A 24,794-nucleotide genomic window follows, 5' to 3' on the forward strand; every position below is an offset into this window, starting at 1 on the left:
TGGTAAAGTATCCAGAAAATTTTTTTGGGGTCAAGGATCTGGAAAACGTATATCATGTGAACAGTAAACTATCATTTCTGCCGTATATAACATCCTAATCGTTTTGGTTGAATTTCTGCATCGCTTTATTTAACATTGTTTTATTGATTTACCTCGCATGCGGATGCTTGTTTAAGAACTCCGAGTTACCAGCTTAATGAGTGGCGCCTGTCAAATGCTTATTGATTCTTTTCTAAGAATACTTCCTGGAAACATCGATATCTATCACCGCTATATTTGCTAGTTAGTGGCTGTCAAAATTTACTCCACACCATTGGTCAAAGGGGCTGAATTAAAATTTCCGAAGATAGAAAATCAGTAATTGAAGACGAGCAAAGTTTATATTATTTATGATTTATGGGTTTTTTAAATTCGAATTTGCGAAGGTAGTACAGGTATTTCGAAGCACTGGTACGATTTTGTGGAAGTCAGTTTGCAAGGTTCCGTTGAGAGCAATCTATACAGGTGAAGAGCTTACTGCAGTGAAGGTTTCCAGGCCGTTGATGCTAGTATTGGTGTTTTGTTTTGTCAAGGACATGTCTTTTTGCGCGGTGCTTGGAACTTGATCTTCATACTTGTGATGTTAAATTGGATAAAAATATGAATGACGTTTAAAAATGAAAATACAAGAATGCAATTATATTACATTAGCGTGACGACCCGTGTTAATAAATAAAATAATATTTTCGACTGAGCAGAACAAAACAATTAGGAAACATACAATAAACATAATTATGAATATGTTAAATTCTTTTAAAAAATGTGATGAGAACCAAAACAGTTTCGTAAACTGATGCATTTATTCAGGGCAGCAAATTTTAAATACATTTAAAAAAATTTGGGTTTGGTATGGTTTATGGAAGAGTAGGCTTTCGTAGTTAAGGAACTCGACTTGATAAACATCAATTTCGTTTCCTCTACAAGTCTCCAAAGCAAGGTAGACCTAAATTTAGTTAAGATATTTTGTAATCGTCGGATTCGTACAATAAAGGACTGTTTGTCTCGGTTACACAATATCGTATCAACATGAACCGGAAATAATAATAACGAAGGTAACTGGATTTTTAATTAAAGTAATATAAAATTTAGCTTTCCACGACAGTACGTTTAATCCTACATTACGCAATAAATTGTTTTCTCATTTAATTAATACCGTTTGACATTTGACTCTTACGTAGATCACCGGTTACAAGATTTTTTCCAATAAGAATTAGTCAGTTTAAACTCATCAATATAACATTTTATGGTCATGTTTTTGAAAAACGATTATGTGACTAGTAATTGATGAACCACATTGCAAACTGCTACAAAAAGTTGTAAAATCATATATTTTGGATTGTAAATTAAAACAAAATATTTGCGGCAATGTTCCAAAATAGCTCACTAACATAATTGTCAACATTGGGATACAGGGTAATTTGTCTAATGGTACACCAATTTATCGATGGATTTAGTGAAACGAGCGAAATTACGGATAACACAATTTTTCAGGTAAATTATATGCTACTTTTGTTGAAAAGTGCTAAGATTAACTTCAAAATTTAATTATTAGTTTTAACTGTGGATTGCAAGATTATGTCGAGTGTATGAAAATTCTTTGGCCAGACGCTAAAATAGCAGTTTAAAAAAAGTGCAAATTTGAGTTATTGTTTGGTGAAAATTGGACGTAACTTTACATTATTATACAATTTGGGAGGGCTGTAGTGCGTACTGCATTAGTTTGCCGTCGAAATGAGAGATCATAATGAACTAACTAAAAATAAAATAAAACAAACAATCAAATACAAAGTTGTAACTATAAAGACAGGAACTATGTGAATTTGTACGCACAACTGGTAATCGATTTCTTTTTTTCATGAAGCTTTTCACGCTTTTACTTGTGATGAGGGGTTACGGCAAAGAGCCATTGATTCGCGGCGTTCGGTATAGTTCAGTTCGGTATAGCCTAAAAATTGTTTATCTTTTAAGTAAACTGAAGTTCGTGAGTTTCGAACACGAGATATCTTAATAAAAAAACACATGTTAATACTAAACAACCATTTGCCGTCGATTTCAAACTGACACATGCTGAAATTTTATATTTTGTTAACGATATTAAAAAGGACTGTTTTGAAATTACGAGGTCTATTCAAGTTTTCTATTTATTGCTTACTTTATATTCTGTATTTTCGTCATTTGTAGTTCCCCTATTGCGATATGAAGACGTTTCACTGAGACATTGATATGTTGATTGGCGGTGATTTTAAAGCTGTTTTGAATTCAGCCTTTTACTATAGATTGGAATATACCTGCTTACTCTATCATAATAAACGTAATAACATTGATTTATTCATGCCGAGTGTAGTATAATCATTAGGTATTTGAATCATAGTTGGCGAGTCGAATTCTTTGTGACGTTTGGGCCCTTATGTCTGACGCTGCCCAATCATAAATGAGGTGAAATTTCATGATTTGATAAATACGAAGTTAGTTATTTGTATGAATAATTAATTTATGTATATGTTACGACAATAGTGACCGACTGCCATATTATGAATATTGGTCCAGGCAATAAAAAAATGACAAGAAAAACTAATACAATCTGTATTCTTGCGTCATATTTATACGTACTGTGAACTATACCTTTTTTAATTTTTTGCGTTTTAGAATTGTAATTTAATATATAACAATAACATATTCTTAGGCTAGTTCTATAGGTTCTTTACTCGTCGCGTGATACTACCGAGAACAATCATTCAATATGCGGGGAAGAAAAGGCGTATTGGCACCGCAGAATTCATTCTTGAACACGATAGCAACTAGGTTTTATGGAACCCGTGAGTAAATTTGTACATATGTACTCTCGTATGACAAATCGATATATCTGTTGATTGTCAAAAATGTATTGATATTTTCTGGATAAATTAGCTTTGATTTTTTTTGTTAAAATGACAGATTTCTCGTGAATTTGTTCATTCACATTTTATTCGGTGGTTTCATAGTGAAAATTGCGGGGATTCAGTTTTGCAGTGATGATCCGTATCTATTAATCTGCTTTCACTGGTTCAATAGGTATCGTAATCAATATTCATTTTTTCAATTAAATTGGCCACTTTGATACTCAGAGATTCTATTCACCTTAGACTAGATTTAGAATCTTGTTTATTCATTTTCGTTACACCTGAGAGCTGTTCTGTTTTTGTCCCACATTTTTGGCCCAACATAATCCTTACCTTATATAGATTTGTTTTGTCTTGTTTTTTTATGATAAGTCGTTGTACTCTTGAATTGGAGTTCTATTCTTGTATAGTGTGCCTTGTCATCATCCATAAATAAACATTAATACTATTTTGTTTGGTACTATGACATGAAATGTGCTTTGTTTGATATACAATGCAATTGACTTGTGGCGTAACATGCCATAAATTTCAATATTAACATGTAGATATGTTCGAAGCATTCAGAAATCTATCTCATATTCAATATTTTCGTCAATAAAGTTTAAAGAGAATAATAATGAAATTGTAATGCTGTCGTCATGAGAATAAATACCTGGAGTTCGAACCTCCCCACCACCGTTAGACGTCATAATAAAAAAAGCCATACGTTTTAATTCGAGAATGTCGTTATTTACGGGAGTATTACAGTGGGTGGACTATAACGGAGACCCTGATCTGGTTGAAAATATAGCAGTCCGTTGGGTATTGATGACATATCAAGAGTCTTGTTCAATATGATGCACCGCCATGCTTTCTCTTAATTTTGGTAATCATAAATGACCGATTTTAATAATTCCTTAAAATCGTCTTGATGATGGGTGCAAAATCGTTTTTTAATTTTACATAAAAAAGGGGTTTTAATTTTGAAGATGAGCATTGAAAATTTAAAACACTTTACTTTAAATTAGACTTGACTTCGCTTTGGAAACGTTTCGCTAGTAGCGATGGAAAATTTCTTTGAGTTTGAAATGAATTCTAAAGAGTATTGTTTTCTTCGCACACGGCGCTTCGAGAAACAGGATAAAGTACCTAAAACATTTCGATATTCACGCCCATGGTACGAACCCATAGTATTTACTGATTCCAGATATTACGTATTATTACTGAGTGAAGTGTGTTTCAATGAAAAAGAAACAAATTAAGAAGTATATTCATAATTTATGAGCATAAACAATGACACGATTATGTCATATCGCCACACGCACTGCAGGGTGGATGCGTCGAATAGAGGCGTCAAATAGTTATGTAATATACTGAGTTGCTATTAAAACAAAACTAAAATTCTATCGATTTTCACGTAATTTCAATTACTGACATGTTCTGTTAAAAAATGCGAGGTATTTACTGTTTTTTTGGGGTTATCCAATCTGATTCACAACCCACAAAATATATTTTAACAGTCAACAGATCCTGTATGTTGGCCCTTTTACCACCTTCATGTGCGTTTTAGTTAAGAATATTTATTTATTTAATTTGTATTATTTTACTACGATTGAGTCACCCGAGTCAAGTTGTCCACTAAAATAGTGTGAATTTACTTTTTTTTCTATATTGTATTAAATAAAATTGGATTTCTCCGATCCATACTCAGACAATTTGATGCTCAATACTTGTATCCAAGTTAAGCCTTGTATTCATAAATCTAATCCCCCTTAATCCTAGGACATGAAAAGTGTTTTTCCAAATTGATATTTTTAATTCGACAATAAACTTTACGTGGTACTTTATAAAGTATTACCCTCTATTGAAAATAAATGGATGATGATGTACAACGATTGAAGTACTTTAAATTCAAGTCACTGTTAGAATTTTATTCGATACAATAAATGTCATTAATTCGTAATATTTACACAATTGACGAAGCAGCATAAAAAAATATAGGAGGCACTTATAACATAAAATTTTGAAAACGCTCATTATGAAACTTATATTTTATATACACGAAGATGAGGCATTCGTTTCAAACATCTTTAGGCGGCATTAGGCTTTGATGAGCAAATATTAACGTTAGCGACCACCACCAATTGTACAAAAAAGAAGTGAAATGGAAAAGGATGTACTTCGTTTAGTTGGCTTAAAACTTTGTAGTAAGCGTTCAGAAAATTTGCGCTGACGATCACCGCTAAGGTGCTTATAAATTCGCAAAAAATAAACCGTATAAATATATATTTCCTCCTATCAAACAACTTCAGACTGAGCAATAGACGACGATACCTCCGATTCACCATCCGCGACTCAGAACAGGTCTTATGTCGTCACGTGTTCTGGTACAACGAGATGTGGTATTTATTGTAAAAACTCTGATGATGACTTCATGTTGAGACGGCCCAACTTTCAATTGGCTTCCCAACGATCCTTCCCGTTTGTGGCACCATATGATAAATAATTAAAATATGCAAATGCATTTTTTATTTACCATTATTTCTCGGCACTTTTAAATCTCCAATAATTACTTGTATTCATCAATATCTCCCCGCCTAAAAATAACTCAAACTCTAAGAAACAGAGTCATAACAATTGAAAATCGATGTTTCTCATTAACAATTGTCAGTAAAACTTTAAATAGTTTCCCACAAGAGTTGTGGCGCGGCCTACAACTAGGCTACTTATGAATAATAAAACAATGAAAATAGGATAAAAAAAAGGAGATGGATACTTCCATAAGTAATGACCATTTTATTTTTATGCATTTGGTCTATTATTGTACGGTCCATTAATAATAAAATTTCATGAGAAATAAAATGCCATTATTCATTGTCTGAAATGACTGGTTTTATATAAAAAACATCAGACGACTCTAAATGCAAATTTCAAACGGCACGAAAAATCCAAGACCTAACCCGGCCCTGTCATAATTGTAAGATTAAATCGCTTAAAACAACGAATACAAACTTGGGGGAAAAGAGGGCTAAAAGCAAAGCGAATGCATTTTGTAGTATACATAAGTATATATGATGATCAATTTTGATGAGCTTATTCAAAATTTAATGTTATTTCTATTTATAGATACTTTTGTTAACACACGCATATAAAATGTGAAGTAAAAATTAATTTAAAAACTTCAACTATAAAGTGTTTCATTGCTACAACCTGAAGATATTCTTGTCTTGTTTTTGCATACACACTTTTTTCAAAGTCTAGTGCAAATTGGCGAATGTTTTTTTACTCTAACCTGCAACAAACAAAAGAAAACGTTCAACCAAATATTATCTAATCACCATAAACTTGAAATTGATAAGTGGATCTGTAATATTCGTGTTTGCTGTTTAAGGAATGTATTACAAGACTCGTGAATATAAATATGAAAAATTGTAGCGATGTTTTACACCATTGGATTGCGCTTCTGAAGGCTGCGTGTCCTAAAATATTTTGATGCGCTGGACCGTGGCAATAAATCAATATACCTTTACCAGTTTATAATGTTATTGAGATAAATTGTATGTTATTAAATTGTTCGGATTGTTTTGTGAATTTAGTCGTTTTCAGTTCACTGTTCGTCTTTTTAATTCCAACTGACATTACACAAAGCAGCTAGTGTGAGCCCATGCCCTAATACAGTAACATTTTATACATCCTTTGAAAATAGAATTTTTATGTTCAACCATAAAATTTGATTGTTCAAATCGTCTTAAAATTAAAAATTTATGCGGTTTAATCGAGTATAAAATATTTTTTTATTAGTTTTTTTACATTAACTGTGTTATACATCAAAATTAAACTGTCTGAAAAAAAAAAAATGAAATTCATACTTTGGTAGTTCTGTACAGAAAAGCAAGATATATGCGTTTATAGATTTATATTTCTAGCCATTAATCCCACGTCAAGAAATTAACTTTAGTGTGACCAGATAAAAACATTCTATACGCAAAAGTATTTATTAAATCGTATTTCCACCAAATGTTAATGGTTTTGAACGTAAACATCATTTGTATATACTATCATTCAAACACAAATAGGAACATGAATATACGTATATATAAAATTGGACACAAGAAGGGGTTCTCATATAGCTTCCTTTCATAATATTTGCTATGATACAGACAATGCCGACATTTATTCAACATTACCTAATCTTTTAAATACAATGTGAAAATATACAGTGATTGTCGTATGTCCATCGAATAATTGATTGTGCCACTATATGACCGCCGCGCTTATGTCCCTTGGGATCGATTTCGACTTTTATAACGGACCTGAATTTTAAATTTAAGATTATGAAGCCTCGAGAAAATCACAAAAAACTGAATGCAGATAAATGAGATGATGTAAGTTACTTCAGTGAATATTTCACAATTGTCTAAGAAGATGAAAAATATTTTAAAGATATTGAATATTATTTAATTTATTTTCTTATATTGGTTTATCGAATTAACAAACTCAAATCAGGCATAGAGGTTTTCGTTCTTTAGTTTCAACAAATGCAGTTTGGAATTTCGTATTTGATAATTAGCACTAAGTAGGCGAATTGTATGTAGGTGATCATTTTTCAGAAATATCATACCAACTATAATTCTGTGAAAAATCTTTAAATCACAAATTTGAATTTATTTTTCATTACCCATTGCTTTTTAACGGACAACAAATCATTTTATAAACCTGGTATCGGGTAACATGAATTTTAAATAGTTTTGAGATACTTAAGTTTAACTGTATTTATCCACAAATAAAGTGTGGATAGTCTTCACTATCAACGATCCTAAATATCGACATTTTGTTAAAACCATTGTTGTATAAACGATGCCCAAATCGACCTCTGGTAAAGAAAATTTTCAAAGTAAAATCGATGGCGATAGGAACGGGTGGTAAATTCCGTTTTCGCTGTAAAATTGCTATTGTTACTGATCGTTCTAACTGGCATTTGCATTAATTATTCACCGCCGTGAATCAATAAACATACCACAAAATCTGGTATAGATAGGTAATTGTCTTAACTATTGCTTTACATAACGTCGATCTTTAACCTCTACACACTGGTATAGAAAATAGGTGTGAGGCACCTCTGGGAGGTTTTCCTAATTCGGAAATAATGTCAAAAACTCTCCCGTATACAAAACTGCAAAGTTGGCGGGACCGCATGATATTGCCCCCCCATGATCACTCTATCAAATGTAATAACATGACAGCAATATATTCCGAACAGCTCCCAACATATCACCGACTGCTGTCCTGGCAGGTTATCTCAAATCAGTATAGTAAGTATAACAGTGAGTTGTAATCGACTCCATAAAGTATACGCTATGCGTGATGTCAATCGTTTGATTAATATACGACTCAAGTAATCGTCCAATTCACAATTTATAGTTATAGAATATAAATCATTATAAACGTGATTGAAAACGTAAGAATTTGATAATTCATCTTCTTCGAGTTTTTTAAAATTATCAAAATAATTTTTCATTTATCTCATTGGTTTTTCAAAATAGGAACTAAGAATAACATGGATATTCTTGGGTCACAAACACGTGTTTTTTATCACAATCAAAAATTTCATGACAAAATATGTTCGTGATATCAACTCTACAATAGTTATTTATTATAAAAAATACATAGGCGGTGTTCACGATAAAAGACATGGGGCACATCTGGTACATCACATGGGTAATTACCGGAAAACGCGGTGTAATCACGCGGAGAATAAATTGTAGATTCATAATCAAAAATAGAAGCTTACGAGGCTGATGGGGAAGTAATCTTCCTACGGAAGAAGAATAAAATCACCGTGTATACATAGTTAACCAACGAAATCATGAGATAAAAATAACCGAAATATTTGATATCAGGTGGGAATTCTGCCGTCATTTGAGTACTCCATAATAGGTACAATATTAATTCAATTTGAATATTTCTTGTTTGTCAGAATGTAATTTTAGCTTTCTCTGATCAATTCATGATTTTTCAAAGTAATAGCGCGGGGTGCGATCACAGCGCAATATTTTTCCAGAGTAGTGATTACGATATTCTTGTCATTTATCAAAATCTTAACAAGATGCTCATGTGCAGCATACTATGACGTAATGACCTAATCAGTACGTGACGTCATAGTATGGAGAAACATTGAGTTGTGAGCAACTGAATACGTCACATTCTTATGAATTTCACCCAAATTTAAACCTGACTGAAATTTTGATTAACTTGTTTACGATACATGAATTTTTATATTAATGGCCGTGAAATGAATCATCAAAAAAGTGTTTTTATGTTTATGTATGTGCTATACACGTTCCTGGTACTAATTAGTTTAGTCTGAAATTTGAAATACTCATTTTTCGTTGGGTTTTCAATTAGCGCCTATTAGGTGTACTTCGCATTAGCTCACTTAAATAACGCCGTTTGTGCAATCAACGGAAAAATACATTACTTCGTGTGGAAAATAAATTAGACCATTCACGCTCGCTATAATTGCCTTTATTGTATTTTCGATTTGACTTCTCTTCCCTAGGGCTTATATCAACACAAAGGGAGGGATATATAAACTGATTGTTTTTGGTTATTGTCGACGAAATGCGTTTCTTTGTTTGATTTTCTTGAAAAATCGATCAAATTAAAATCCTAAATATGTGTGATTTCCCCCTGTGGGAGATTATTAGAAGCGGGGTGACTGCATTTGAGACAATCATTGACAAAAAAAATCTATTTTACTGAAGTCGTGTCGTTAAATATTATTACTGAAATTGCCAAGGTTGTTTTGAGGTTATAAGGCTTATAATATTAAGTCTTTTTTCGCAACCAATGGACTAACATAGATTTCACTTTTTCGATACCTAAAAGTAGAAAAAATTGCTAGAAGTTCTAGTCTCGCATTCCGCCGGGAATTTTGTTGCTTTTTCGTATAAACGGGCACATACGAAAAATTTTTCAACATTAGCCTGGGATTTCCACGAACATAGGGGCGTATTAGTCATTTGGCATTCGTGTCCTTTTATTTGAGCATTGCTATCTTGTTATTATACACATAACATCAGGATTATTAATTCATTTAATATTTTTTGTTAATTCAGTGATCTTCCGATAGAAAGGACGAAATTCAAATACTGATTTTCATAATTATGAACTAATGCACAAACTAAAAACACGAATAATCGGTGACGTACATTTGAACCCATACATTTGCACCCGTATATCCGCGGGTTCAATTTATATGAGGGTGCTAAAATCCATGGGTTAAGGTTAGTTTGGGTTCAAATATCCATAGGTGCAATAGTATGCAGGTGCAACTGTCGGGGGTTCAAATTACGGATTCAAATGTACGTGGGTTCAAAAGGAATGAAACCGAATAATCGAATGGTCACCATTATACTTGTTGGTGCCACTTGTTGCACAAAATTGATTGATTATAACGTTGTTTTTTCTTAATTTAACCAGGTTTAAAGTTAACACAAAAGTCTAACCCAACCTAAAATTTCTTTGTAATCTTGTATCAAGACGTTGAAAGTATTGCACCGTACAGGAGGGGGTGTGTATAGCAAATATTCCATGGTCTAACCCAGGGGTTCTCAAACTTTTGATGTTGCGGAGCCCTTGAAAAGGTTGACCATTATTCACGAAGCCCCAAAATAAATGTTAAAATTGTTACTTTCCAATTAATATTCCTGAGTAAGTTAAAAGTACTTTACTTAATTTGAATGCAACACCTTTTTAATAGGGTTAATACAAGTCATAAATGAATCTAAATTTCAAAGATAAATTATATATACTAAAGCTATAAATTTGACACTTGACAAACATATTAATAAATTAGGGGTCGAATCTTTTCCCTTTTGACATTTTTGGAAGACTTAAAAGGCGCTAAAAACGCGCGCGATTGCATTTTGTTACAATCGCCGATTGTTTTCGTCAGTATGGCGTGTTTTAAACCTTAAACCTCTTTACGCCGATGTTTATTCTTCCTAAATCAAAAATTTCCATTGACATATACGTGTATTGTTCCACAATGACAACGATAATTGCTTTTTTGTTCTCGTGGGGAATTATGAGTTCAATGTAAAAAAACATGTTATCATATTATAGTCATCGGCGACGAAATACTAAAAATAATAATTAATAAAGAGGTAAATCCGCAACTCGAATTTCTTGATTGGAAAGCGGCATTCTAAAATATTAAAACTGAAACTTAAATGGGAGATAACACTATAAGTGTTGTTTCAGCAGACTTTTATAGACATTGTGAATCACAAAATTTAGTTTTATGTTTACTTTGGTTATTCATCGTAGTAACTGCGAAATCGAAACACAGGCAATTGTGCATGCGTTGTACCTTTTAGCCGCATGCAATAAAATAAATTACAATCGTTCATATTTTGCCCAGACCTTGGGTATTTTATGTTATTGGACACGTTTAGTGGCCATAACGATCGTTTCAATATTATGTTGTTGTTGTTGTTGTTCTTGTTCTTTGACACGTTTATAAAAAATCGCTTTTCTCTTCGAATACTGGACCAATTGCTGTGAAATTTTCAGTGGTTAAAGATTAATTTCTTCGCTAGAAGGCTATTACTTTTATTTATTTCAAAATTTTGCGTGAATTCTATGAAATTTGATATTTCGTCTAAAATTTTGCTGTATTATTTTTTATCTATGGGAACACGGATTTTAGTCAGTGTCATGACTGGCTGTACGTTTTGATTCGGCAAAATTCTTGCTACTGGAAATTCAGAACTTTTTTGAGGGTACCGGTAGCGTCAAAGGTACCGGTAAAGACTGATTCGCTCTGGTCTAACGTGTCCATATATTTATGCGTAGCTCTCTTGTTTTAGAATAGTATTCTTTCATTTTAGTAATCTTAATAGTAATCTCGAATCAAACGTGAGTGACGATGAGCACAATTAGAATTATTACGACAAGACACTTTAAATGCAATTTAAATGAAGAATGTTGCGTAGAAATTTCCAATTCCAATTTTGAACCCCTCCCTCTTAAGAATCCTGGCTGTGCTCCTACTTATAAATAATGTCATTTTTTAATTCCGCCTTTTTGCCATATTTCGAGGCTATATTGTTGTCCAATTTTATCAAAGCTGTTATTGCTTCTTTGAACCGTTACAAAATTAGCCAAGTCAGTATTTTGAAAAGTAACCGAATAGCTCGCGGAGCCCCTGGGTTTCTCTCGCGGAGCCCTGGGGCTCCGTACGGAGCACTTTGAGAACCTATGGTCTAACCCCGTCATTTTTAATACTTTCTAACAATGATAATAATATAACCAGCAATTGAAGTGACATTTCATAGTACCAAGTACCATGCCCTGATTTTGACAACATCGCATTGATTTAGCTAAGAAGCGATCAAGCCTTGGCGCTTGACAAGTTTGTGAAACTTGTGTATTGGATACTCGAGAGCACAATGTTATGTGTTTAGGTTGAACTTCCAAACTACTATACTGCGAGAATAAAACTTAGTTAGACATATTTTTAAATTATATAAAATTAATTTTTATTGTCCAGAATTTCCGATATGCTTTTGAAAACTTCAACTGAGGGTGACTGGTATTTTTGCGTTTCAGAAAGTTGTTTTATTCTCGGAAGTGCACAGATACCTGGTGTATATCGCATCGTATATTGTTCAGATGGATTCTGCAAACTAACTGGTCATCCACAGGCGCAGGTAAATATATAAATTACTTACTGTATTTAAAATGAGTAGCAAAATATGTATGATATGCATGTTATGTATTGGTGTCTCAAAAACGTCATGTCCCACGTGTCCCCCTCGTACCACTTCTCACACTTATCCCCCCTGTCCCATTGGGGCAAGTGGGACACGACAATTTCGAGACCGGGTATGTATGATACAATTTGATGTCGTGAGGAAATTTGCCCTTTGCTTTGTTTAAATGAGGAGCATTCTGCTGCTTGGGTGGTTGAATAAGATACAATTACGTTATAAAAGTCATATGATTTGATTAATTCTCATTGTAATTTGGATAAAAATAAGCAATTGTTATCATACTATCACCTCCAATTGCAAATATTATAATAAATGATTATGAATAAAAACGTCAAAATATTGCCTAAGATGTAATATTATTTACCTGTATTGCAGGTCATGCAAAAAAGTTGCACTTGCAGTTTTTTGTACGGAAAAAAGACGAACGATGATGACAAAAAAGCTATTTGGGATTCATTGAATAAAAAGAAGGAATTTCACACAAAAATAATGCTTTATAGAAAAGATGGTAAGACTGGTAATTGAAAACCTAGCTTTCGTTTCTGGATTTTCGGCGGTTTCCTACTTGACAACCGAACCCATCGATTTCAAATGTTCAGTAGTTTATCTCCAAAATTAATCTCCATATTTTGACAAACTTTTTTTCTTCGCGGGTGAGCGAGTTTTGGATTTTGAGAAGACTGACGCTACTACATCGAATTTTTGCCAATCGAATTTGGCTCAAAAACTCGACTCGGTTTTTGTACCGTGTCTATTTGTGAATAGCCCTCTTGTCCAATGACTTATTTTACAACGACGCTTATTAATGTTGGTTTTACCTTATTGACAATCTCAAATAAGCATAGCAAATCACTCGGCATTAATCAAACTTTCCTGCTATTCGTTGGCTTACGTCTGATTCCATCAACATTCACCTTCAACAGCGACAGATAGCCCTGTATGTGGGTCTAACGTCATTGCATCACTCGCATGACACCTAGAACTTACATTCAACCGACACACAACCCATATTCATAATTACTCGGTCGGTCTGGCAATATCTTAATTGTAACGTCCTTACAAGTTAGTCTAACGTGGCGTGCCATAGGTTGCCGACCACTGATATTATTAAGCATCTACTAAAACAACATAAATCTTTTGAATATTAAAAAACATTTTTCTTTAAACGATTATGTTTTTATTTGAGATATTTTGTTTAACAAAATGTTTGCAAGGCTGGAAAAAATAGGAGACAACCTGACTACCCCGCACAGGTACTACGGTGGCGACGACGCTGGCCCATCACATCAGACTTTAGGATTTATGCATGTTATATAATTATAATTTATAATGTCTCGATATAGCGTTGGATAAAGCTGAAGATGTATGATATTGTTAACCGGGGTTCGCAGATCAACAATTTTTATTTTAACGTCTTAACAGTTTTATAAATTACAGGATCCATGTTCGAATGCTTACTTGATATCGATCCAATCCGTGATAAGAGCAAAAATGTTATTTGGTTCATGGTGTGTCTTAAAAACCAGAGTCCTGAAAAAGTTACAGAAGAAGATGCATCGGAGCTCGAAAAAAGCCTCATGGAATCGTCGAAAACTTTGTCTAGTCTTAAAAGTATGGCTATGGTTAATTGAACAGCTACAAATCTTTATCCAATGAGTTTTTGGGAAGGATTTTTTCGGTATTGGTTAGCGAGATCAATACATCAAAGATTTCGAATTTTATTCTAGTATGAAGCATTTTCATTAATAATAATGATTTATATATTGCACATTATATATAATACACCGTTCATTGTGGACCCGATAAATACCCTGAGGATTAGTGAATATCTTCCCATGCCTGCGATTAAAATTCCCATGGTATTAAGCGTGGTGAACCTTCTCTCTTTTCTCTCTCAATATCAGTTTGTTCGGTTCAATTAACTTATATAATTCGAACCGAATCCACCAATTGTTGCTTGCCAATCTTGTCTTCGCCACTAAGCCGTATCCAATATTGACAAGTATGGAATGGATATGGTTTATTAAAATAGACGATGCTGTTTCGATTCCAATTATTCGCAGAAGGAAAATTTTTCGATTCATGATATTTGTTCGGTGTATAGATATTAAAGTTTGAACCACGATTTAACATTTCGCTAACTCTGCTATCGATCGAATTACTACGGGACTAATTACTTATCCTTCTTCCATTCTTTTGTGCCGGTGTATGCATATAATATAAGGATGCTGATTAAGAGTAACTTTATATACTAAGCGATTTAAGAGTCTTGTTGTAAATTAACACAAACATATTTGTCACAAACTCTGCATGGTGTTTTCATTCATTCAAAAAAGTTTTAGAATGAATTTTATTGAATTTTTATTTTTAGGAAAATTTAAAATACTAATTACATGGCTTAAAACATGCAGAACTAATACAACTGATACTGCAGTAAATAATTGTCGACCTAGAAAGTAGAAACTACTATATCAATTTGTATACGATAATATCACATTCCACATTATTGCACGAAGGAAATGTGCAGATCGTTTTGCTATATTTCTTACGGTAGTTATCCTTGTCGTTTGAAAAAAAAATACTTTTCTCTAAAACTAATAGGTCAATCGATTACAGTAGCCAAAGAATTCTATTGCTTGAATTAACTTTTTTTTTTCAATTTACCATGTCCTATTTTACCAAAGATATTTGTTCGCCGATTATTTCAGCAAACCCTGTCCTTTCAGGCATTCCGTACCTGTACCATTTTGCGACCTTAGTATCAATATATTTGAGTATTGTATTTTTATTGATTCGCAGAAGATTCTGATTGCACTTCGTTGGGAGAAATTGAAAATTCATCATGTATGCCTCATCAGAGACGACGAAGTAGAGCAGTTCTTTATAGTTTATCAGGCCATATTGAAAGAAAAGATTTGACCTCATCAAGAATAAACAGTTGTGCGTCAACTAGCAACGTATGGATTTTAAATCTTCCATTTATTTTTCTATCTTTCCTATTCTGTGATGAATTTAATGTTTTAACATTGTTTTAAAGCTGTTTACAAGCAATGGACATCGTGCTTTAGAATATGAAGCTTTCACAGACATCAAAAAGTCGGTATTCATCGTATTGCACTACAGTATAACAAAAATATTATGGGATTGGATTATTTTTTTATGTACGTTATACGTAGCAGCCACTGTTCCGTACTATGCAGCGTTGCAGGTAAAGCATTTAGTTGTATGTTTGCCCCGCCCCCCTTTTCACTTATACGGTAAAAGTTATATTAAGGTGAATTTGAACCATTATGGTATATATAGCTCAGCAGTTGATGATTGACCGTTGAAAATATTTATGTTCAATAACAGTCAATCAGGTGTTTGTGACTCGTTGAATCCAAATCCCAAAGTTTCAAATTCATATAGCCTATTGCCTTTTGATATATAAATTCAATGCATTTGAGGGATTCTATTATGCATAATTACTTATCGATTTTAATCGGTAAGTATGTTGATAGGTATTTGTCTGTCTGTATGTGTGTTTGTCTGTTAGATGCACGCAATATCTCACGAAAGCGAGATTGAATCTGCTCCAGATTTTGCATGTGCATTCATCATATCTCGGACCAGAAGCATATTGATTTTGGGTGAATTATGTCGTATAATTAGCGAGTTATTAATTAATTAGTGATGGGACACAAGGTGTCACTATGAAGTAAGAGCGCTGTTTTGGGGGATCCCCTAACTTTCGATCGATAAGTCATCGGTCTCTGACCGATATTCTCGTTTTATATTTATACGCGTGCTGGTTTGCTAGTTGTCGTCTCTAGCACACATCTCACTCCAATTCATTTTCTCATAATTCCTGCCCAGTTAGCGACATATACAGGGTGACCCAAAAGAAAAACAGAACCCAGGTAATTTGGAACATATTCTAGAGCAGGGTCGGTCAACCTTTTTGGCCGACGGGCCACATTTAGTTTACTAATATTTGCGCGGGCCACTTAACATGGTAATTATTTTCTAGTTTTGCTACATTGACTAAAAGTTGATGAATAAACAAACAAAACCCTCGCATCAAACTTTCTCAATAATAAGAACAATAAAAAAAAAAACGAAGATACTGTAGAGTCAACGAAGGTCCTTCTACGCGTAGATATTTTGGTGTGAAGTTTGGCAAAATTTCAATATTCGCTGAAATGGACGATGTAGCAATGCGAAGCCAATTTTTCATATGACTGTCAGAAATTAGTGATCTCACAGGGGATTCAAAGCGCCAAAGCAATCCAAAGTTGTCAACTCATTAATATTTTGCTTCATTGCCAAAACATCAAGGATTTTATGCATGTACATACCACGCCTAAACACATAGCATTGGCAATTATCATTTATGCCCCCAGCAGATTTGACCAAGTAATATTTGGTTGGTGCTACATTTGAACGAAAGACCACGTGATAAAATAAAAGAAGATTGTCTCACAGATGAGATACAGTTAAAGAGAGTAGTAGAAGACCCAAGTGTGTAAGCGACTATTTAAGTATCGATATCTTCCAGTTGGTTTCGATTCAAAATGGCACTCATCGCTCGTTTGAAAGGGCTAGCAGAGCGCATTTCAGGAAACTGAATAAATTTTTTGTATCAAATCTTTATATTAACTACATCACTTGAAAAATAGAAGTTTTACGCACTTTTTTTTTTTATTTATTTCCGAAAATACAGCGCGGGCCACTCGAAACTCCTCGGCGGGCCACATGTAGCCCGCGGGCCAGGGGTTGGACGACCCTGTTCTAGAGAGAACATAGCTTCTGTGAAGACCGTCCTGGATTATTGAAACGTTTGGGTACAATCATATGCGAACAGAAGCTAAAACATTGAATAAAAATGTTTCATTTTTGTAGAAGTAATAAAGAAATGATGGGTTCTGGTTTTGGTGGGTCATTCTGTGCAATTTTCCGAAATTTCTAACCTTAAACGAATAATTTGTATTCCCATATCAACAGACTTGGCCAGGACTTCAACACTTATCAACGAACGCAAGCAACAATACCAATGGAACCATCACAAATTCATACAGCATACACGACCACTGTCCAACTTACGTATTTGACGTTTTTCTAGAATTTATATTTATATTTGGTGAGCAAATAATTCATTTTTTTTTTCATAATTTTTTTAATAATGTTTCTCTTCTAATTATTGAAAACGATTTGGACCTATACATCAGTGTGCTAAGTTGTTGTTATTTTCAAAGACAAAATCCTTTTTCGCTCAAGCTACTGGACCAATTACTGTGGGATGTTAAGTAGGTAAATAAGGGTCAGTTTTAGAGCTATATATAAAATGCTATTCCATTTTTACATAATAAAACGGAATGTCTGCCGTTGCTCAGTTATGGTATTTTACAAAATGCTCAACATTGATTTTTATTGACTAGTTTTTGGCGAGCAAGTATGTATGTTTTTGTTGGTAGAACCGGTGCTACCTAAGTGTTTTGTATTCGAGCATTGCTTTCTTCTACCACTTCAAAATTTTTTCAATTTCTATTTTAAGATATACTTTTATCTTTTCGAACAACCTTTGTGGACAAGATGGGCCAGATCGTTTCTCTGCCAAAACAAATAGCGATTAACTATGTGAAGTCAACTTTTATTGTGGATTTAATCACAGCTATACCTTTTGACTTTATAAGTCATCTTCTATCTACCTCATGGGTAAGTGGGTGGTGGAAAATTTCCAAATATTTTATTATTTAACCAGTAGATGTTACGCGAGACCAACTCCGTCTTTGTCAATGCTTTTGCGCTAGTAGTTCCGCAGTCGTATAATACACGGTTGCTGCAGCGGGATTTGACATGACCAGATTATGCTATGCTTGTCTGCTGAAATTTGACTTTAGCCGGAAGAAACGTTACAGAAACATTTGTGTTAGTGGGCAGCATGACTCTTGAATTGCTCGTATTCAAATTTGACATTTGTAACAGATGTGGCCGATTTTTATCATCACGTTTAGTCATTTTCACTATTGCATTTTTATCGTATGCATATGGATTTTTATTCGACGTTTTTATGCGTCTATAGGGCCAAACAAGGCTCTCAACGCAGCCTTTGCTAAGTAAAGATTCCCAGGTTTATGATTATTCCAATTGGCATCCGTCACCCAATTTATTATAGTGTGTGAGATAATGAGCATTGGATTTGAGCCGGAGATTATTGACCTGTGATGCAAACATATAGTTACGTCCAACACTTTAACCACAAGGTCACACCTTTGCTACAAGTTTATTTTTTTAAGCTCAATATTTTTCGTCTCATGTAGACAGCAGCTTTGTCATTGACAGTTTGTCTGGTGTCTTGTCTATAGAAAAAGTGTGAAAACATCACATCCGTATATGCATTACATCATCTAAGTTTTTCCCAAATCTGCATTAACATTGTTTTATTCTGACCAGAAGATTTCAGCTCGAACCCCAATTGCCATGTTGAAAACTGTGCGACTTGCGAGGGTTCTCAAACTTTACAAAAAGATTGACAATTGGTCTCAATATCGAATTGTCGTTTTGTTTATGCTAATGTTCATGTTTGGCATGGTGGCACATTGGATGGCTTGCATATGGTTTGGTATAGGATGGTCCGAATTCCAGAATCAAGAATTTGTCTCTTCTGGAGGGACAGGTCAGTACTCCTTCTATTTATGAAATTATTCAATTTTTAATGTTATTCGTCATATTTTATTACTTGTCAACTTTTTTAATGATGAAAAACCTAATGAAAAGCTATTGGGATGAAAAAAATTCAAGTTTCAATTTCATATGTACTAATTTACTAACAGCTAATAATAAGTAAAACAAGTTTTTAAACAATTGATGAATTTATTTCATTTTGTTTAATTGTATTCAACATGTTGCTTTATACAACATATTCTTTACTCACAGGTTGGGTTTATGAATTGAGCGACGCGATGCATTTACCTTTCTATGCAAATAATACGGGAGGTCCTGGAGTTCAAAGTGCATATTTGACTTCACTGTATTTTACATTGAGCAGCTTGACAAGTGTCGGATTTGGAAATGTTTCAGCCAATACCAACGTGGAGAAAATCTTTTCAATTTGCGTCATGATTATCGGAGGTGTGAGAAAATTTATAAAATGAATCATGTAATGAATATTAATATATTTGAGCGTAAACGCCAGTTGACGCACAAATTTCATGCACTGCATACGAATGGCAATCTGATACTGAATAATGTATCTCGCTTCCGTTTTCTGAGATTAGGCGTCTTATTTTAAGAAATTGTTTATGCAAAGCAGTTTTCATTCCAATGCATCCAAAACGTGTTTATTTATTATACCACACGCGCAAAAGCATAGGTCGAGATTATCATTATAATGAGCGATTGTAATTCGATATTAGCACTAATGAAGCCACAATAAAGCACTTTACAGCATCTCTATCGATTGTATAGGAAAAAACAAATGTCTCACTCATTATTAACTCGCGTACGTGACAACACAACGATAGTTTATTATACAACAGTACTGCATTAATTGTGTGGTAATTATGCACTTTTTAAATACCATTTCAGTCGAAACAAGAAGATATTGAATTCATTTCAATGAATGATCGATTGCAGTAGCTTTTATAACGTGATCTAATCTAAGTGATCTAATCAGTAAAATATAACCATTGTTATATAACAGCAATCATGCATGCCGTCGTATTTGGAAGCATCAACGCCATAATTCAACGTATGTACGAAAAACGATCCGAGTACGACAGGAACGAACGAAATTTGAAAGATTTTATCCGCGCGCGTGGGTACGTGGGCTATAATATTTTTTTCATGGTGTATAATATTTTTTATTATCATCTTGTTGTTTAAGTTACTTGGTCACTGAGATATAGAATACCTACAAGGCAAATTTACGTTCTTTGTAAGAATTTTCTAGAAATGTTTTCCATTTATCTTATAAACAGGAATCCAAGCTAGACAACCATGGTGTGTATTTGGCCCTTGAACCGAATACCTGCATTCTATGGAGAGAGCATTGCCTGTCCCAAGGTTGCCAAACAGGTTATTGCTAATGTGCAATTGTATTGTAATTTCCCATTACAAATCGTTTATTTATATGATATATATAGAAAAAATTACAAGTGTTTGTTTACAGAATACCGAAACCTCTGAAAACGAGAATGATTGAGACATTCCAGGCAAAATGGGCATTAAACAAAGGCGTCAATGAAGAACAGGTATAAAAATTTATATATTCAAAATCTAACAACAGTAAAGTTTGTAACCAGTTTAACCAACATCAAACTTGTGAGAGGTACATCTCATATGATTTCAGGTATATAATATAATACTTTGTCACAAAAGTAATGTTGTCGCGCTTTAGATACATTGTAAGGTCATGTAATTCGTATCCAAACTCCTAAACCCCCTAAATTTTTTGAGTGCTTGTAAACTTGATTTGAGCATATTCGAAAGCAATAAATTGTCCTCAATTTAGTTCACTTTCTGAGCGCGAACAATCATTTAAACATACATGGAATGTCTTCATTATGATATATATTTTGGCCGTTTGCAAATGTTTCAATGTTGTCGAGGGCTTAAATGAGATGCTAAGATGTATATTTTTATTTAATCCGAAGTGTCTAAAATATCAATTTTAAGTGCAGCCCAAATCCTTGATCGATATCAAGGGCCGGACTTCATAAATAATGTTTTGGAGTAAAGAACTCATTGAAGTTTATCTTTTTTTTATTCAATCAATGATTGTGATTTGTTAATTTTGTAATTCTTCTGTATTCTTATTAGGTCATGAAACTTTTGCCTGATAATTTGAGAGCTGATGTGACAATGCATTTGCACAAAGACTTGCTGAATTTGCCTGTGTTCAAAAATACGGACCAGGTAATTGGGTAGTTTGTTTTACGTTATTAGCAGCAAACTACCGAAAATTTCAATTCATTTATTTGTGTTGATACCACGGTGTTGGTCCCATTAAATTGTGTCCAGTACAACAAATATGACTGGCTGATAGAGTGAGTGGCGCTAGCATGAAAAAGCTTCTGGCTGAGGCAAACCAGTGACAGCTTTATCTCAAGCGATGTTCATACAAAATTCTATAAGAAGATTATTATAGCTTTCACAGTTGAAATTGAACCCATATGCTATATCCTATATAAATATAACCTATATAATAAACAAGTAGATTATATTTTGCAAAAGATGGGAAAACAGAAAAATTCGATTATACCGTTTATTCCCACATGTGGTATTTACATACTAAACAGCGGATATATTGATTAGATTTCAACATAAAATAAATTTTGTCCATTTATTCAGCCATAATCATTCAAATTAAATCCTCTTTACCGAAAATTATTCATAAACCAATCATTAAACAAGAGGGCGATGCTCAAATATATCGAAACAGAGGTGAATGACTGATTTGACGATTTAAATCAGCTATTCTCCTATTTCAATCACTGTAGCTGACCTGGCTGAGCACGCGGGTTTGTCAGATGCAACACGTGACACGTGTGAGCACAATATACGCAAACCCGAAAATTTGGGATGAATTGTTCGAATTTTGAAAAGATTTTTTAGCACTTTTCCAAACTGTCAAAGGACAGTTTTTTATTCTACTTAAACAACAGCAACTTTACAAACCGATCCATATATAAAGTTCGTTTCCAACAAGTAAGCAACAACAAGATTGTAAACTGTTCGAAAGCTCCAATCGATAAAAATTTTACCACCTATATATATATATATATTAACGAAAAAAAAACTATTTCTTCCAGGGTTGTAAAAGATATGTATCACTCCACGCAGGCAGAAGATTCATTTCTCCTGGTGATACCTTTGTACACGTTGGAGATCCACTGGAATATGTTTATCTCCTATGCAGTGGATCATTGGAAGTTTCTAGAAATGACATAGTTTCGGCAATTTTGAGTGAGTTACCTGCAGTCAGTAAAAGTCTAAAATGTGTTTTCAAACGATTTTGAAGATTTCATCTACACAGAAAATAGTGCAATTGTTTTAGCGAAAATATCATAAAATAACGTATACTGTATATTATCGGAATACCTCCAGTAATGAAAACTGAAATAAAATTTCCCTCCCATCTTCTTTGAGAAGAAAAATAAATATAATTCATGTTATTACAGAAAATAATTTTTTTTAATGAGCATTTGTTATTTTTTTCGTGCAGGTAAAGATGATCTTTTTGGTTCTGACATTTTGAACGATAAGATACTTGTGTCATTTGCTAATGTGAAAGCTTTAACTTTCTGTGAAATACAATGTTTGTCAATAGAGGGGTTGAGAAAAATCAAAGATTTGTATCCAGAACACTCAGACATCATTGATGAATTGAGGTAATACACAAAAATTATTGTATATTTTTTGCATATAATATAAGCTATGTAATTTTACAGCTATCTTCCTATCCTAATTTTTGTGAGCACATGTTTGAATTTTTCAAAAATTTGAATTTTTCAAAAATTGGACGTATAAATATGAAAGGTAACCAATATGAAAAATATTTGGGGACGACTAATACCCTGAATAATAAAGAAAATCGAGCACTAAAAAGAATATTAACAGCCTGATTTATTTGAATGAAAAGGCTTATTGAATCCAAATTAAAATAACAAGGTAATCGTAGCTACTTATTCTAACCATGGCGACATAAACTGACGTCGAATCGTATACGAAAAAGGCAAAAGGCGTGAATCCATCCAAAATGAACTGCAGCAATTCCATAAATACCACAAAATATAAATGTCATGAGTCCCGTCATCATAGGCGGACACATGAAGCTTTTGTATTTCAAGGCCACTGCTGAGTACAAAAATACAGAGTTAGATCGAGAAATTGTATATTCGTCAAAATATTTGAAGTATTTTTTCATTTTCCAGGGCTGAATTTTCGTGTCAACTTTGGGAGGAAATCATGCTGAATACAGAGGGTAAATTGTTTGTCTAGGGTTGAGGGTATTTCCGAATGCATTGGCTAAAACAGCGTGTCTTACCCCAAAATATTTTACTAGAATCTTTTGAGTAAGCTCCAATAAAACAGCCAATAAACAATAAATTCCAACATGCTACTTCAGAACGACCTATTTTCACGTCACAAAAAAAACCTAAACATTCCTTGTTTGATTTTTAAATAATATATAATTGCTCTAATATATAACAATATGATATATTGACGAGAAACTTCTTTGAAAATTTTTCAGAAATCGAGCGTCAGACAAAAATTGAGAGCTGGAACCAACATTACAGCTCTCAAGGTGATGTTGAAGATGACAGTGATAATTCATCCTGCGTTTTTTATCCAGCTGTTACTATTAATTTAAAGACTGATATAGAGAAGGACGTAACTGACCAGAAAAATGCATCGCCATTGCATCAAACTGAAAACAAAGAAGACGAGGAGAGTGAAGTGATCGACTCTAAAATAGGTATATTGAAACGTTTGGCAAGATTAACTCTCGACAAATTATATAGTGCATATTTGATTACATCGTTAATTGCATTGTGAAGTGGTATTCAAAAAAAACTGTGAGTATACTTAAGAGAAATACGCAATATCGTTTTCATTTTTATAGATGAAATGGAGCCACTGATAAATTCAAATACAAACCCTACGCCTGCATCGGACGCACTGCCCAAAGACCAGAGTCTGGCAGATAAACTCAATACACAGAGTTTAAATGCGGGAGTGCTTCAAATTAAACGAAAATCATTCCAGAAGCATTCTGTAACGAACAATGATGGTAACTCGATTATTAATAATGTTTTATAGTTTTATTAATATAACCTTGTCAAGTAATATTTTTCATTAAACCTCAGTGTCGTAAAGTTTAAACAAAATTGAAAACATTCATCTTTTGAAAATTATTACTCTAACATACTTTTAAGAGCATAGAAAATTTTATTACTTACGGTGAACCTAAATTTTGCAATGGCCTTTTGGCCGCTAAAAAATACCCTCTTAAAATAAATTCGCTTCGGTTACACTGTAGCCCAATATCTCAATTTTGCCAGTAAAAAAGGTGCATCACTGTTGGACACTAAGAACATGGTGGTATAAAATATTAAAATACAGTATTTTTACATAA

The 24,794-nt window shown here is 33.4% G+C and overlaps 1 protein-coding gene across 4 annotated transcripts in view; it reads left to right on the forward strand.

Annotated features, from left to right (window-relative positions):
- Positions 1 to 1,511: 1,511 nt before the first annotated feature.
- The window catches only part of LOC120336300 (voltage-gated inwardly rectifying potassium channel KCNH7-like), a 31,100-nt gene continuing 7,817 nt past the window's right edge, over positions 1,512 to 24,794 (forward strand). For 2 of the 4 annotated variants that reach the window (XM_039403949.2, XM_039403951.2), the window contains exons 1-18: positions 2,709 to 2,855; positions 12,513 to 12,613; positions 13,052 to 13,184; positions 14,114 to 14,287; positions 15,476 to 15,633; positions 15,714 to 15,884; positions 17,660 to 17,795; positions 18,210 to 18,370; positions 19,109 to 19,331; positions 19,592 to 19,786; positions 20,358 to 20,475; positions 20,826 to 20,907; positions 21,476 to 21,571; positions 22,468 to 22,621; positions 22,881 to 23,046; positions 23,590 to 23,639; positions 23,910 to 24,134; positions 24,282 to 24,449. In XM_039403949.2, the coding sequence (XP_039259883.2) occupies positions 2,780 to 2,855; positions 12,513 to 12,613; positions 13,052 to 13,184; positions 14,114 to 14,287; positions 15,476 to 15,633; positions 15,714 to 15,884; positions 17,660 to 17,795; positions 18,210 to 18,370; positions 19,109 to 19,331; positions 19,592 to 19,786; positions 20,358 to 20,475; positions 20,826 to 20,907; positions 21,476 to 21,571; positions 22,468 to 22,621; positions 22,881 to 23,046; positions 23,590 to 23,639; positions 23,910 to 24,134; positions 24,282 to 24,449 (2,587 nt within the window). In that variant the 5' untranslated portion in view covers positions 2,709 to 2,779. Of the gene's footprint in view, positions 1,531 to 2,708; positions 2,856 to 12,512; positions 12,614 to 13,051; positions 13,185 to 14,113; positions 14,288 to 15,475; positions 15,634 to 15,713; positions 15,885 to 17,659; positions 17,796 to 18,209; positions 18,371 to 19,108; positions 19,332 to 19,591; positions 19,787 to 20,357; positions 20,476 to 20,825; positions 20,908 to 21,475; positions 21,572 to 22,467; positions 22,622 to 22,880; positions 23,047 to 23,589; positions 23,640 to 23,909; positions 24,135 to 24,281; positions 24,450 to 24,794 lie in introns of those variants that run through there. The other 2 variants (XM_078109969.1, XM_039403950.2) reach the window with 2 other exon arrangements.

The sequence above is a fragment of the Styela clava genome, chromosome 2 (assembly GCF_964204865.1).
Source record: "Styela clava chromosome 2, kaStyClav1.hap1.2, whole genome shotgun sequence".
Lineage (NCBI taxonomy): Eukaryota > Metazoa > Chordata > Ascidiacea > Stolidobranchia > Styelidae > Styela > Styela clava.